Genomic DNA, 17144 nt, shown 5'->3' with positions numbered 1-17144 from the left:
GGACCCAAAAAAAAAAAAAAAATCCTACACAAAGCCATTTAGCTATATGTGTAAACATTTCCAGGAAAACCATGGTAATCTGTGTATAAATATTTACCACTGCCTGTGCTTTTTTAATCTAACCATTACTTGTTCTCTATTTCAATTTCGTGAAAACTGAAATTTTACACATTCTCTCTAGAGCTTGAAATCTATATTTCAATGACCTCCTACAGTTACCTGGCCAGCACTGCTTTTCTGCTGTTAATCTAAAGAAGAATTTCATCTTTTTCCACAGGTTATGAATCTAATACATCTTGCTGACACCAACATCAACTTTTACACAATTTTTCTCACAAATCCTACAGATATTACTTATATTTTGTCATCGCTATATACATCCTGATCTGCATATTATTATCTTCTATAGTATCCTTCAAGGATTAATTAATTGCTCTGCAAATTATTTGATATAGTACAACAAATAAGGGGACATTTACATATTTCTCTGTTGATAATGACATAAATATTGAATATTGAGAGACTATTTATAAAACAATTCAAAATCCAAGTAGCAAGCTTCTTATATTCCAGCACTCTTTTTTTCCTACAGGAAAGACTTAATTCTTAGCAAGCTAAGTATACTCATTTAGTTTTCTATTCTTCTTCACACTTACCAGTGTCCATTTGCCAGACATACACAGAGCCATCTGAACATCCCACTACGAGGTAATCATCAGAGGGCCTCCACTTGATTACTTGAATAGGGAAAAGGTGGCGGGAGGCCAGCATGATGCATTTTTTCTCTCGCAAACTCAGAAGTCCTACTGAGTGGTCACTGGCCACAGAGCAGACACAGTGCTGCACTCTTGCCTGAAAAGGAAAAACCTTTATTATTTAGGTTACATTTTAAATAAAGAGATTCTGTCTGCTAATAAATAAAGTGAAGGCTGACTATATATTCAATATCACTGAAAGCCAAACACAATATTAGGTCACATTGAACAAATCCTTCCTTTATATTATATATAAAACAAAGTTCCACCATCAAAATACTTTAAAATACTAAATGAAGTTGAAAAACTAGAGAAGTTGTTTTGAAAAGTCTGTTGTATAAATACAATGACCTTACTAAAAAGGATTGCTTTGTCTGAGCAGGCAGAGCTGGAAAAAACAATTGATCTGTTCGTATGTGTTCTTTATCCACAGTATGAACCTTGCTTTGTGTGCTGTAAGAGCTGTTTTCTGCAGCGCTTCCTTGTGTTGGTTGTCATTTAGACCCAGGATCCTCCTGCACCTTTGCTCAAGAAGAGTATTTTCACGGTCCCTCTGCCATGATCATGCTTTGGGAGCCAGATGCTTCACATTACCTTCAGATGTACATCTGCTTTCTTCACAGCTTGTCTATAATGCCAATAGAGGCACCACCTCAACCAACCACACAATAGCCCATTAAACACTCTGCAATGTATTTTTGCTCATCTCTAATTTTTGTCCTTTAATTTCTTTTTAGAACAAGAGAACATATAAACAGGCAGTAAATATTTTCAATACCAACAAAAATTTGAATACAGTTCCAGATTGTAGTATGGAAAATTAAAAACCCAAGACAATTTATAATCAATTTAAAACTTAACTTTATAGTGACTTGGATTATGCCATCAGGCCATACTGAGAAAAACCATATAAAAACAATCACTTAGAATCCATTATGTAAATTGTGGCTAACTCTTGAGGACAAGATGCTTCAGCTTTCATACATATATGTATATATGTGTGCAAATATGTATGTGTGTATATATGCCTATATATGTACACTCTTCCTTCTAAGCAATCTAAAGAAGAAACTTGTCAAACCTTACCCTGCTGGACTTTTCCTAAGCAGACAGTTTCAGTTTAACATCAGTATCTAACTGATTCCCTGTGGAAAACGTAGATAGTTGTGGGAAATGTTGATAGTCATCAGGTGAAATAAAAAGGATGAGGTGGTTAAGTATTCATGAAAAACACTGAAGCCATGTAACTGTTATCAATATTGTTATTAACCATAGAAATTGCAAGACTTTTTAAAATATTCTATAATGATTTCCATTAAGCAATACAACATCATGTCTAAATTTGTTAAGACTACGATAATCATATTGGATGTGGTTTGAAAGGCACCCATTTTGGGGAAAACTGACTCCTTTAGTGCTGTGAATGCTAAGAAATTCATGACTGAATTTTCTGTATATGACAGGGAAAAAAATCTTGGAGATGAACATCTGAATGTAAACTCATCTGTGTCTCTCCTTTTTTCTTCTTCACAATTTAATTTTATTTTTACTTACTTTACCATAGTTTTGTATTTGTTAACTACCTAAAGTAAAATTCTGAATAAAGCAGGGCATTAGAGCTACTAGGGGAGTTGAGATTAGAGGATCAAGGTTCAAAGCCAGCCCAGGCAGCAAAGTCCATGAGACACATCTCAAATTAACTATGAAAAACCTAGAAGTGGAGGATGGCTCAAGTGGTAGAGCACTAGTCTTGAGCAAAAAAACTCAGGGACAGGGACTGGAAAGGTGTTTCAGTGGTAGCACTTGCCTTGCATTCATGAAGCCCTGGGTTCGATTCCTCAGCACCACATAAGCAAAAAGAAAAAAGCCAGAAGTGGTGCTGTGGCTCAAGTGGTAGAGAGCTAGCCTTGAGCTGAAGAGCAGAGGGACAGTGCCCAGGCCCAGAGTTCAAGCCCCATGACCGGACCCCACACACAAAAAAAACAAAAAACAAAAACCTCAGGGACAGCACTTAGGCCCTGAGTTCAAGCCCCAAGACTGGCACAAAAAGAAAGGAAAGAAAAGGTAGGAAGGGATGGAAGGGAAGGAAGGGGAAAGGAAGGGGAAAGAAGGGAAGGGAAGGGAATGGAAGGGAAGGGAAGGAAAGGGAAGGGAAGGAAGGAAGGAGGAGGAGGGAGGAAGGGAAGGAGGGAGGGAGGAAGGGAGGGAGGGAGGAAGGAAGGAAAGAAGGAAGGAAGGAAGGAAGGAAGGAAGGAAGGAAGGAAGGAAAGAAGGAGAGAAAAAGAGAAAGAGAAAAGGAGGGGAGGGGGAAGGAGGGAAAAAGAAAATTTAATACAAAGAATACTTTGCTTGTCTACAAATTATTTATTTTATAAAAAGAGGTGATTGCTATAGTGGTGGTAACTAGAATTTTCAACTTTGTAACATCAACTTGATAAAAATGTTTTTTTAAAAACTACATAAAGCCAATTTTTTATAAAAAGCAGTCATTTTATTTATTTATTCCATCAGAAAATGTGGTCTTTTCTTCTGGTCATAATTAGCTAAAAAGAATAGTTCCAGGGGGTGCTGGTGGCTCACAGCTGTAATACTAGCTACACAGGAGTCTGAGATCTGAGGACTGAGTTTCAAAGTGAGCTGGGGCAAGCCTATGTGAAAACAAAATGGTATAAATGCAGCAAATGACTACCCTATTTAAAGGAAAAGAACCATTCAAGCACAACTTTGATTTTATTTTTAACTCTAACAATAAAGAGTAATAATTCTCAGCTATCTTTTAAGTGAAAATGTTTCAAAAATTTGCAAAAACATATTAACTTGACTTTCTCTTATCCTCAAAAATAAGGAAGTATTTTTAAAGAATATTTTATAATTCATATTTCTTCCTGATTTAGGTTCAGCTTCCTCAGAAACTGAATTAATCCCTTCATTATTAAATTCATGAGATTGAAGTTACTAAACAGCTACTTTACCTACAATGACTAATTATATAATTTGATTCATTCCATTCCACTTCACATTTTTCCATTTCAGGTAGAAAAGGCACAAAAAGATGATCTAACACCAATGGCAATATAACAATATAGTGTATAAAACATTTAAAATTTTTAAGTAAAATGATAAAACAAGTAAAAAGGTCAGTTCATATCTTCCAAGTTATTTGAAAAGCATGTATACTGCAAACTCTTTTGATTGCACACTGATTCACTAAAACAAATTTGGAATGTAGTATATGCACATACATAACATAGATGTATTAATATATATTTCATATACACGTTTCTATGCCAATATATAATGCATATTTTAGATGCTTAATATTATTCACTGAACTGCACATTAATGAATATTGTAAAATTCAAGTTAAGGACTGTACATTTTATTTTATTTATATCATGTATATTTTAAATATATATTATTAAGTAATTATTCAAAGGGTTTATAATCCCATAAATCAGGTCATGAGTATAATACTTCTCAGTCAATGTCACTCCTCACATTGTTCTTCTCCAATCCCCAGCCCCATCCCTACTCTGATTATTACATAAGGTACATACGTGTGCTTCTGTATCAATATATTATGTACATTCTAAAATGAGCACAAACATTCTAATATAAAGTTTCAATATTTAAATAAACAAATTTGAGATAAATGAAATTTTTCTCAAATCTCTTACTAATGTTTACCATGTTAGATTAGCCAATACTTCAAGTACAATATATACATATCCTTAGGAAGTTTGTTGATTATGAATGTTAATGAACACTTGATATAATCGTGAATTTTCTGGCTGCATCTTGCTAGATTAAAGAAGAGAATCTTCCCGGCGCCCGTGGCTCAGGCCTGTAATCCTAGCTACTCAGGAGGCTGAGATCTGAGGATCGCAGTTCAAAGCCAGCTCAGACAGGAAAGTCCATGAGACTCTTATCTCTAATAAACCACTAGAAAACTGGCAGTGGCGCTGTGGCTCAAGTAGCAGAGTGCTCACCTTGAGCTGAAGAGCACAGGGACAGCGCCCAAGCCCAGAGTTCAAGCCCCTGACTGACAAAACAAACAAACAAACAAACAACAACAACAGAAGAGAATCTTGTTTGAAATTCAATGCATCTGATGAGCAAATAACTGATCTGCCATTAGGAATGCCTTTCATCCCTATTTTCTCTGCCCACTTTGATGGCTAGGTCACAAACTATACTGAGAATCTGAGACAAGAGAATGTTGACAAATTTGGGCTAAAATAAAAATTTCCTCCCCATATCTCAATTTACTGTCTCACAATTTCTTCTTCACAAACCACTGCTATTAACTGACTTAAAGTAGTTAATACTAAATTTCATTTAAAATTTTTATTGTTATGGATGGAAAATCTGTATAGCACAGAATGAGTACCCTACCAACTTCATTAGTAGTTTAAAGGTGAACATTGACCTTTTATGCATTCACACACAGTGAGACCAAAGCAGGAAACTCTTAGGAGAAGAACACAAAGGTGCACACAAAGGTGCAATGTCTATGTGTATCTGACCATACAAAATAATACCTATTGAAATACTATTTAAATAAATATTTAAATATCAAATAAAATTTATCGAACTCTAGGAAGTGAAAACAAGAGGTTTTTTTTTTCTTCATTGCTGATTTCATTTTCTTGTCTTCTTCTTTGTTCGTTTGTCTTTGAGAGGATAGGGGAAGGTACAGAAACAGAAGGACAAAGGGTGGACAAGTGCAGCAATGGTACTAGACACTATATTGAAAATGAACTATACAAACTTGTGGTCAGAGATGGGAGGGAAAAACCAAGAGAGAGTCAGGGAAGGGTGTTTTTATCCAAAAAGAAATGTTTATCTGATTCATATAACTATAGTCACTCTGTACACCACCTTTATAATAATTTTTAACAAAACATTCACCAAATTACATCCTATAAGCACTATACAGTGACATGGAATGCTAATTAAAGGTAAAGGCTAGGAGTAAGCAATAGAATATTTAACCCAGTAACTATTCTATTTTTTTTTTGATGAAAATAACTGAGGCAAAGAGAAATGGAAGAATACTGGACCAAAACAAGGATGATCTGAGAAAAATGTTCAGTTTTCAAAGAATTCTAATCTGAAACCATATAAAGGTTCATTGAATTTGCCAGTAATTAATCTACCCAGTACATTAGAGCTGAAAAGCAGAATGCCACAGCTATCAGAGAAGCTGCTAGAGTCAGAATATACCACCTAGGTCATCCAGTCTGACCCTACACATTTTACAAGACTTCATTTTAAACTATTCCCAGAAACCTCTTATGTAACTTGTTCCTAAGCATCTGCCATGAATTACAGAAATTAGAGACAGTTTATCCCATCCAACAGCTCTCTGGGGAGATGATTCTACTTTCCAACAGCTCCCAATGTAAATAATATATACTTTTATTTTCTTCTTTTGCTATTTTTTCTAACCTTTATTACTCTCTTGTGGTATTAAGAAGCAATTTTGTATTTGCTCAAGAAATATTCCCTTTGCATGGATATCCTCTAAGTATATAAACACTCTATTGTCTCTCATTTTAAATATGACCATCAGTAGACAAGCTATTAAATGACCAGCTTCTTTTGCTCATAAATCAATCCCACTAGTCTCTTAATCATTTCTTGTACTTCTTCTACTTCCCAGAACTCCTATGCAACATAAATGTGCCACTAAGATGCATCATGTATCACTTTGAAATATTCTACCTGAAGGCAAAATAAATGTGTATGGTTCCCAAATGTTAATTTTGTTTTCAGACTTCAACAAAGCTAAATATCATTTTTTTCAAGTTTCAGAAATACGTCCTTCTTTTTTCAAGAGAAGAAAATGTAAAGCACTGTTCATGTTTCCTTAATAAATATTTTGCAAAATTAGACTAAGTGATCCAACCAAAATGCTGACTATTCAAGTAATTGGATAATTACATTTTTCATCAGCAACAAGACTTTTGAAGACAAGTTTTAACATCTTCCTTGATTCACTATTGTTGTCAAAGGACAACAAAAAATGAGCTATTAGAATTCCCATTCTTCTTCCACTGCTCCCTTTAAAAATAGCAAATAAATATGAAAAACTTAATATAAAAGAGAATACATATCAGAGAAAAAATACTGAATAAGTAACGTTACTTGTTAACTTTTTACAAAGGAAAATTTTAGCGAATACTAAATTGTAACAAAATGTAAACACAATAATACCTGCTGTCTGAACTGTTAATATAAGGAAGGTGCTTTTCTAGATATGGTACATGGATTAGTTCATTTAGTACTCACAGTAAGCATATCAAGTAGACATGAGCTTAAGTTCGACTATAATGTGTCCTTCCAAAATGCATGGGTTGGAACCTAAACTGAAACTGACAGTCTTAAGGAATGGGTCTCTGGGAGATAACAAGGTCATGAAGATTCCACCCCAATTGAAGGGATTACTGTGCTTATGGAAAAGTTTGGGGCAATAGTCATTCCTTTTTTCTATCCCTGCTATATGAAGTCACAGAGAGAAGTCATCATCTTGGAAGCAAAGAGCAAAACAATGATCAAGTGTGCTTATGACTTGACCTTAGACTTGACAAGCCTCTCAGGTATTTCTAGAAATAGGTAATTTTTAGCATTATTTCACCTGATAAATTTCTAGTAAAATGTTTTGTTTGCTTTTAATACAACCATTGCCTATAGTTCTGATTTTCTTTTGCTTCCTACATAAGAAACAGGGAAATTTGAATGTATAGATAACATACATAGAAAAATTAATTTTTATCTTGAGTACATTAGTATGTGACAGTTTAAAACATAATAAAACAGCAATGTTTGGTGAGCCATACTTGCAATTCAGACAGGAGAATGGCAAATTTGAAGCCAAACTGGACTACATAGTGAGTTCAAAGACAGCCTGAACTACAGAGCAAAACTTTGTCTCTAAGGTGAGGTTCAATGGGACAGCACTTGTTTAGCTGATGCCAGGTCCTGGATTTGATCCCCAATATTAAAAAAAGGAGAAATATACTAGCATAACATCATAAAAAATATAAATCAGCAGGGGGAGGATGGGAAGGGGAAACAAAGGAGGAGGCTACAATGCTTGATAAGAAATGTACTCATTATCTTGCCCATGTAATTGTAATCCCTCTGTACAGTATTTTCACAATAAAAAAATTAAAAAAAAAGAATATAAATCAGCAAAATGTTATTGCTATCTTTTTATGTTTTCTAGAAAATAAGAGCTCTACTCACATGTATTCTACATACAGCTACTTACAAGTATAGAAAATTTTAAAAGTTTGGAAAATCCTAAATGGGAAGATGGAAAGTTATACAATTATAATGATGATTGTGCATACCATTGCTAATCTTTTGAAGGCAATCTAGCAATACCTGTTCACATGGCTTTCAAAATTAACTTGTTGGGCTGGGAAGGTGGCTCAGTGGTTGAGTGCTTACCTTGCATGCAAGAGGCCCTGGGTTCGATTCCTCAGCCCCACATAAGCAGAAAAAAAAAGCTGGAAGTGGCACTGTGGCTCAAGTGGTACAGCGCCAGCCTTGAGCTGAAGAGCTGAGGTACTGCGCCCAGGCCCCAGAGTTCAAGCCCCATGACTAACAAAAAAAAGTTAATTTGTTCTTTAAAATTAATTTAAGATTAAGAAAAGTCATTGGAAGTTGCCAAAATAATTACCAACACTAATTCTTACCCTAGTATTAGTAAGAGGAAAATATTCTAAAATGACTCTGCCAAAATGACCCTGCCCAAATTAAATAAATTAAATAAGTTATGTATGCACACAGAACAATGAAACCTGTTCAAATTTTTCTGAAGACAGGGTGGTTGGGATGGGAGAGTGTAATAAAGCAAGTGAAGTTAATCAGGATCCATTGCCCACATGTGTGGAAATGTCACAGTGGAATTCCCCCTTGTACAATTAATGGAAAGCGAGGGAAAGAGGAAGACTGTGAGGGAGGAAAAAAGACAGAATAGAAACAAATAAAGCACAGTTATTAAAAAAAGAAAATCTAATCTGGTAGATGCTCTTACTAGCTGTAAGCTCTAGCAACAAAAATACTACTTTTACTACCTTTACACCATCATATTTGTTTCTAGGGGCTGGGAATCTAATGTTTAGGTTAGACATTCTGTTCTCACAAATCCATGCTGCCACCTTCTGGATGTTTGGGGGAGATTATGTCACAATTCTAAATGAAAACTAATCACTATTTATATATTAATGTATTTTAAGACATATTTAAAACCTGTTCACATGCAGAAACATAAGTAATAAATAATTCATTTTAAAACATTTCCCAAAATTTTGGCTTCAAGCAATTCTAGGAGAAAAATAGCTCAGATAATTTAATCATTATTTAAATGAGGGAAATAAATATTAAATAAATATTTGGTACCAGGCTATGAATTTGGTACTTAATCTTCTATTTTATTTTAAATACTTGTATTATCTATATGTATGTATATGTACATATAAATATACACATTACACAAACATACACAGTTGTAGACTGTAGCCTACTGAACCCCCAAATCAATTGAGAAAATGTGGAAAGCTCCATAAAAACACATTGCTACGATTCTTTTTTTTTTTTTTTTGTCAGTGATGGTGCTTGAACTCTGGGCTTGGGCGCTATCTCTGCGTTCTTCAGCTCAAGGCAAGCGCTCTACCTCTTGAGCCACAGCACCACTTCCGGTTTTCCGGTGGTTAATTGGAGATAAGAGTCTCACAGACTTTTCTGCCCTGACTGGCTTTGAACCGTGATCCTCAGATCTCAGCCTCCTCAGTAGCTAGGATTACCAGCGTGAGCCACCAGCATCCAGCTGCTACAATTCTTTAAGCAGGAAATTTTCTAGGGGTCATCTTGTGTTATTTTTTAATATCTGACTTTTTATTCCTGTCACACACATCTATTTGTTTTATGAAGGAAAATATTTTATACTGCAATCCTGATATTTTGAAGTTACTTTCCTCTCTTAGTATTTTTTCCGAAGTTTAGTTTTAAAAGTTTCTAATTTGGCACACAGAGTATACTAGAATTTATAATACAGGAAAAAACAAATAGCAGGTGAAGGGAAACTAATCTAGCAAGTAGATGAGAGGGAGGGTGTACAGAGACCTGGAGGGACTTTTCAGCTATAGTACTAGAAGCAGGAGAAACACTGGCTTAATACATACAGCCTATGTTTCTTTGGGTCTGGCTTACTTCACTTAATATAATTTTTGCCAAGCCTTTCCAATTCCTTACAAATGGAGCAATGTCATTCTTTCTGAAGAAAACATATAATTCCATTGTGTATATATCACAATTTTGATCCATGTACTTATAAATCTACAAATAAACCCAATGGATGGTAAAAGACAAAATTACACTTGGACATAATAAATTAAACAGGATTCTAAACATTCACACAGTAAGACGAGAGGAGGATATTCTTAGGAGAGGATCACAAGGGAGCAATAGTTCTGTGCATATGATTATATATAATGATGCTTATTAAACAGAACTCCCAAAAATAGAAGATTTTTTTTATTTTAGTGTTTGTAGGGTTTTTTTTCTTATTTTTCCCTTTTGCTACTGTTTTTTTTTTATTTCTGTACCTTTTAGGGGAAACACAGAAATAGTGGGATAAAGTGTGAACTAGTTCAACAGTGATACTCACTAGACATTATGTTGAAAATGAACTCTACAACTGGGGTGGGGGTGGGGGTGCAGGGGCAATGGGGCTGGGAGAAAAATCCTGGGAGAAAATGAGGGAAGAGGTCACACTGTTCAAAAAAATGTACAATACCTGACTTACGTTAACTGTAATCTCTCTGTACATCACCTTTACAATGAAAATTTAAAAAAAAAGAAAAGAAACAGTGGCTTTCCTCTCTCCATCTTTGCCTCAGCCCCTAAGCAGCTAGAGCTCTCAGTCTTTTGGCCTCCTCTCCTAGAGTTCAGATTTTGGCAATTCACTCATTTACCTTGGACAGCTATTCAAGTCTAAAAAGCCTTCTATCTCTATGTGTTCTATATGGCTTAAATTTCTTAATTGTCTGAGTAAAATTAACTAACATTTATAGTTCTGCAGTATAATATAGGAAAACTCTGAAGGATGAAAAGATCTTAAGAGAACCAGAGAGCTACAAAACAGGGGAAAATGGGAAATCCTTTTTACCAGTGAACTTCAATGCCTTTAGCAATTTATACTGTACAATATTAAATACTTATAATATATACATGTATATATATTATTTTTAATTTTTTTGCCAGTCCTGGATCTTGAACTCAGGGTCTGTGCACTGTCCCTGAGCTTCTTTTGCTCAAGGCTAGCACTCTACCACTTGAGCCACAGGGCTACTTCCAGCTCTTTCTGTTTACGTGGTACTGAGGAACTGAACCCAGGGCTGCATGCATGCTAGGCAGGCACTCTACCAGTACACCACATTCCCAGCCTATAAAATATTTTAAGACACTAATAAATAATCCAAATACAGAAGAAAATTGAATAAGACAGTTAAAATTTTAGCAAACCTGTTTTCATAAAGTCCTCTAAGAGAATTTAACTCAGTGATAATGTCTTTCTCTAGTACATATGGTTAATATCAAACATCACAAAAAAAATAAAAATTTAAATATAGGAATATTTAAAGTGGAAAATCTAATTTAATAATTTAAATTTAATGAACTATTTCTTTAAATTTGAATCTAATTATAATTGTATAACTATTATATCTGAGTGATAAGATATAAGGCCAAAAACACTCATTTAAAGCAATGAACTCAATTTGCAATGACAAAAATCATCAACTCTACTTAATACTTACATTATATGTTGTATATTAAGTGAATAGTTTAATATCAGCTAACTAGATTATTCAGTAGGTCAAAACTCAATTTCAAAGCACTTTTCTTAAGACCATTTATGGAAAACAATATTAACAATATTAAACAAGATGCCTTTAACAAACCTCAAAGATAAAAGTATAATCCATTCAATTTAGGCACTATACATGACATTTTAGTTGGGTAGTATTTATTATCTATGAATATGCCAAGATATTTTTAACAATTCAAATGCCCACAAACAAAAATAGAGAAATAGTTCAATAAAAATATATACAATCAGTGAATCTGGCACTAAACCAGTGCTAATTGATAGGAATTTGAAAAGATTTTAGGTAAAAATGTAATACAATAATTCAGTTGAAGAAGTAAAAAAAAGGGTAACAAAGAAACATACAAACAGTAGTTGAGATATAATAATAGTCTCAGTCTTCAGATTTAGAAAAGAGTCCCTTTATAGCTCATCTCCCACTTGGCATCTAGTCTGCCTAGCAGATAGAAATTTATGTTTCTCCACCATCAACTTAACATAGTAAACAATGAATTATTTTGCTTAATTCTTTTTCTTGGCTTTATATTTTAGGAAAATAAAATTTAACTATAACATATAAAAGGAGACTGCTTGTACATTTTAACAAGGAATTTTTGAAACAATTAGCATTTCTCTGCTTTAGAACTTCTTTTCCCTTGTTACAGTAACTTTTTTTAAATGAACCCTTCTATTAAGTACATTTACATTTAGCTCCTATGGAAGTATATGTTCATTTTCATTTAGCCCAGATGTACCTAAAACTCAAAAGACTAGATTATCTTTGGAATATTTTAAACTAAAAATTCAACATTTCATTCCATATATTTTTTCTAAACTGCTCTCGGAATATGGTATGTAATTTATGAGCTAATATTAAGGGGAAAATTGCTCATCTTCTACCTTAGACCATGACTTTGTCTAAATGTTACTACCATCTTAATGCTAACATGGAAAGAGTGCTGTTGATTCTCCTTTCAAAGTTTCTGTAAATTACTCTAGATTACATTTATATGTCTGATGGCAACACAATCCTCTCTAGGTATCCAAGTGAAATGTTCATTTGTAGATATCAACTTACACTACAGTTTTCAGGTGGAACTAGAAGTTGAGTAATCTCACCACCATGAACACAGAAGATATGTTTCATTTCTCCAGAAAATATGTCCCAAATTATGACGGAAAAATCCACACCTCCAGATATCAGATATCTTTGATCATAGCGAGCTGAGACCTGATGAGGATATAGCAAACATGTGACTTTGTTCCGATGACCACGAAGTGTTCTGTGAGGTGGCCAACCTGTGAATGAGGTTTTGGATTTAAAAATGGGAAAATTAAAGTCTTACAAAGATTCAACAAGTAAAAGTAAACATGAAATGCCAAAAGAACTATACCACAGAAGAAGCTTCCAATTTTACCTCCATTTTTTTTGTGCTAGTAGTGGGGCTTGAACCCAGAACCTCACACTCTTGCTTAACTTTTTTCTCTCAGAGTTAGTACTCTACCAACTAAGCCATACTCAGATATGTCTGCGCAGGCCGGCTTTGAACTGGTATCCTCAGATTTCAATGTTCTGAGGAGCTAAGATGACAGGCATGAGCCACCAGAGCTTGGCACAATTTTATCTTCTAAGACAGTTGCAGTAGCTACTGTGGTACTAACCCTGATTTCATGTCAAGTAGTCACAAGATTTTAAAGAAGTAAGTTAAAAAAAAAGTTAAATATTTCACTAATAATTTCCATATCTATTACAAAACTAAAGAAAAACAGCTTTGTTACCTGTGATACATTATACATAGTATTATAAATAGTTTCACCTGCTTCACTGTATGAAATGAAACAGGCTGCTAGAAAATTACCTACATGGTTTATATTAGATTTCTACTGGACAGAATTGTTCTTGAAGAGTATCGATACTGCTAATAGTTATTTACTAATCAACAGAAATAATAATCAATGAAGCTATTAATATATGTTGAGAGATAAAATTGAATACTTCTTTGTTTAGTCATTATATGGCATTTGTTATGAAAATACATTTAATATTTCATTATCTATACCTTAAACTCTATGACATACATAGTACACTAACAACTATCTTGATTGATTTTATTCCTAAAAACAGAATATAGACATTTTCAATACCAGGGTTACAGAGTTCTCAAAGCACATAAGAGGGGTACAGATCTTCACTATACCTCTTCTAAGCATGTGTTCTCCCTGCAGTAGCTGTACAATGGCCGTCTGTGTGGCAGGTACAATGATTATGCTTCCATCTTCGCGGCCACAAACAAGGCGGCCATGTGCTGGGATGTACACACTTGCAGTTACTTTAAGAGGCTCATTACTGTTGGGAATCACACTTAGCTGATCTATAATTCCAGCAGGACAAGGATTCAGCTTATCAAATGCCTCTTGCAAACTAATAGAAGTTGTCATTTTCAGCCCTGGAGAGGTTTTATTTTGTATTGAAAAGAAAAGAAAAAACATGTTTAATAAAGTTCAAACATTAAAATAATATTGGTTAGTTCAACAATGTACCAAAGACAACGTTCATCAAATATAATTATTAGAAGACAATAATATATGATCATATGAATTATTCAACGGTTAGGACTTCAGATGTTAAGAGTATTAAGAAATTAATGCACATAATTTACTATTACCTTCTTCACCTTCCTGTTTATCAGCAGTGTCTGATATATTCCAAATATTTAACCTTCCAGAAGAATCACCTTGAATTAATAGCTTATGGAAATATTCCTTGCATCCATAGAAGAACCGAGTAACAGGAGGACAAATAAGCAACTGTCAAAAAAATTATTCAAATATCGTTAGCTATATTTTAAAATCAATGTATTTTACACATTAACATTTTTAAAATAATAATGTTAGACACTTTGTTTCACTCCCTACTGTAAAAAGTGGTTGCTGATTGTTTAACGTTATTTTAATTTAATGTTATGGCATTATATTATATGGATATCATATCCATGTCAACAATAGTATAACAAAAGCACCCAAGAAAACAAAAACGATACAGTCTTTCTCTAAAATTGGTATTCATATTTTTGTTTTATAAAACCTAGTTACTAGTCACGACAAGGAAACTTACCTGAATGCCCATTTTATAGACATTTGCAAAAGAAAAGTCTCTATGTAGATAATAAAAGGAAAAAATTCCCTACTCCTACATTTTTTGCCACTCCTGGTCAGTAACTTGGAACAGCAGCAGAATCATACTATCAAGCTTGTACAACTAGAGGAGCATGAGTGTAATTTTCAACTTGTAGTACAACATCACAGCTACATATTCAATTTGAGCCTTACCTAGTATGTTAGCTATGGACTACTTAGAAACAAAAATATTCATCAGGGTCTTTTGAAATAACTTTTTTCTGCTCAAAATTTCTGACTTCAGAGAAATCACTTAGTTGTAAATACAGTAGTTTTCTCAACATTAAAATTCAGAGTATAAATGCATGAAATATATATAAATATATATACATTTTATATATATGTTTATATATATATTCTATATATATTTACATATATATTATATATAAATATATACATGAAATATAAATGCTAGACTATTGAAGTACAATACCTTAGCCTGAAAAACAGTAATATACTTGTTTATTTAAAATAAATTTACATTGTCAGTATGAATTTAATTAGAAAGTCATTTCTAATATTTAATCAGTAAGATCACTTGAACTGTAAAAATGAACGCACATTTCAAAACAAGCAAAATTTAAAATGTGCTTATAACTGACCAAATCAAGATGTTTGACATCTAAGTGCCTTGAATTATACTGAATCTTTCAAATGATTAACTACAAGTCACCAATTAATTTAGCTATCAATTATATATGATACCTGAAGAGTTTTACCTCTTTATCTTTTCTATCCAAGAGGCTATGTTGTACTGGAGGAATTAAATTTTCAACTGCTTTTCCCACATCACTACGAAACGAATCACTAGCAGGAAGGCAACTGAAATGAAAAAATAAAATAAAATCCACTTAAAATACCAGCAAGGCATAGCTCAGCATTCCATATGATGATAAGGGTTTTGTTTTACAATGATTTTCATTAATACTGGCAGTAAACAAAGTAATGTTATAAAAACAGTACCCTTCAAATAAGAATCTACCTCATTTTTTTAATTTGAGATTACACTGGGATATAAACCTACCTTAAGACACTCTGAAATGTTTTGCCTTAAATTTTATACCACATACATTTTGACATTTTCAGATTTCTACCCAACGTTCTGAATCCTTTTTTTTTTAATTAAAATACTAACTTCTGATCCATTGCATACCTGGCAGGAAGTTTGTAAATATAGCTTTGCCCATTTTCAGTCCAGATGATCACTTTATCAGCTGACACAAAGTCCCCTCCAGTCCATGTTTGTCCATTTTCACTAGGACCTGAACATAACAGGGAATAGTCTCCAGCATCAAATACCTATAAGAAATAAGAATTCCATGGTGTTATATGACACAGCCATGTTTTAACTGATAAAATTCTGAAAATAAATTTAACAAATTCAGGCAGGCTGGACACTAGTAGCTTGTGCCTATAATCTGAGCTACTCAGAAGACTGAGGTCTAGAAGATCATGGTTCAAGCCAGTCCAGGCAGAAGAGTCTATGAGAGTTTATCTCCAATTAATCACTAAAAAGCTAGACTGCAGATACAGCTTAAACGACAGAGCACCAGCCAAGCAAGCCTAAGAAAGCACCAAGGCCCTGAATTAAAACCCAGTACTTGGCCAGATGCTGGTGGCTCATGCCTATAATTCTAACTATTCAGGAGGATGAAATCTGAGGAACATGGTTCAAATTCAGCCCCATCAGGAAATACCATGAGACTTTTATCTCCAATTAACCACCAGAAAACCAAAAGTCACACTGTGGTTCAAAATGGTAGAGCACTAGCCTTGAGGAAAAAGGTGCTCAGGGACAGGGCCCAGGCCCCTGTCCAAAACCAACGGGAAAAAAAAAAAGGAAAGGTACTTAATAGATTCAATGTCACTAGTTAACATTTTTTTAGGGGGTTCTAGAATGTACTGGAGTTTGAACCCTTGGCCTTTTAAGCTCAGAGCTGGTGTTCTACCACTTTTTGGCTTTTGCTGGTTAGTTGAAAATGAAAGTATCTTGGTTGTGGGCCCAGGCTAGCTTCCAAGGGTAATTCTCAAATTTAAGCCTTTTCAGATTTCAGCCTCCTGAAATCTGATTATAAGCAAAAGCCAGTGGGACCTGGCTAGTTAATACTATTTACATTTAAAAAGAAATGTTTCACCAGCCAGGCACCAATGGCTCATGTCTGTAATCCTAGCTACTCAGGAGGCTGAGATCTGAAGATCATGGTTCAAAGCTAACCCCCAGCAGGAAAGTCTATGAGACTCTTATCTCCAATAAACCACCAGAAAACCAGAAGTGGCACTGTGGCTCAAATGGTAGAGCGCTAGCCTTGAGCTGAAGAGCTGAGGGATGGTAT

The 17144-nt window shown here is 34.2% G+C and overlaps 1 protein-coding gene across 3 annotated transcripts in view; it reads right to left on the bottom strand.

Annotated features, from left to right (window-relative positions):
• Positions 1-17144, bottom strand: part of Wdr7 (WD repeat domain 7) — a 295434-nt gene that overhangs the window by 256109 nt on the left and 22181 nt on the right. For all 3 annotated transcript variants that reach the window (XM_013019010.1, XM_013019012.1, XM_013019011.1), the window contains exons 8-13: positions 15965-16110; positions 15531-15633; positions 14301-14442; positions 13833-14081; positions 12713-12933; positions 657-852 (exon numbers count right to left, since the gene is read on the bottom strand). In XM_013019010.1, the coding sequence (XP_012874464.1) occupies positions 657-852; positions 12713-12933; positions 13833-14081; positions 14301-14442; positions 15531-15633; positions 15965-16110 (1057 nt within the window). The remainder of the gene's footprint in view (positions 1-656; positions 853-12712; positions 12934-13832; positions 14082-14300; positions 14443-15530; positions 15634-15964; positions 16111-17144) is intronic.

Source organism: Dipodomys ordii, unplaced genomic scaffold (genome assembly GCF_000151885.1).
Source record: "Dipodomys ordii isolate 6190 unplaced genomic scaffold, Dord_2.0 Scaffold43, whole genome shotgun sequence".
Classification (NCBI taxonomy): Eukaryota; Metazoa; Chordata; class Mammalia; order Rodentia; family Heteromyidae; genus Dipodomys; species Dipodomys ordii.
Note: the sequence above shows the minus strand (reverse complement) of the source record. Positions and strands in the feature narration are given on the sequence as shown.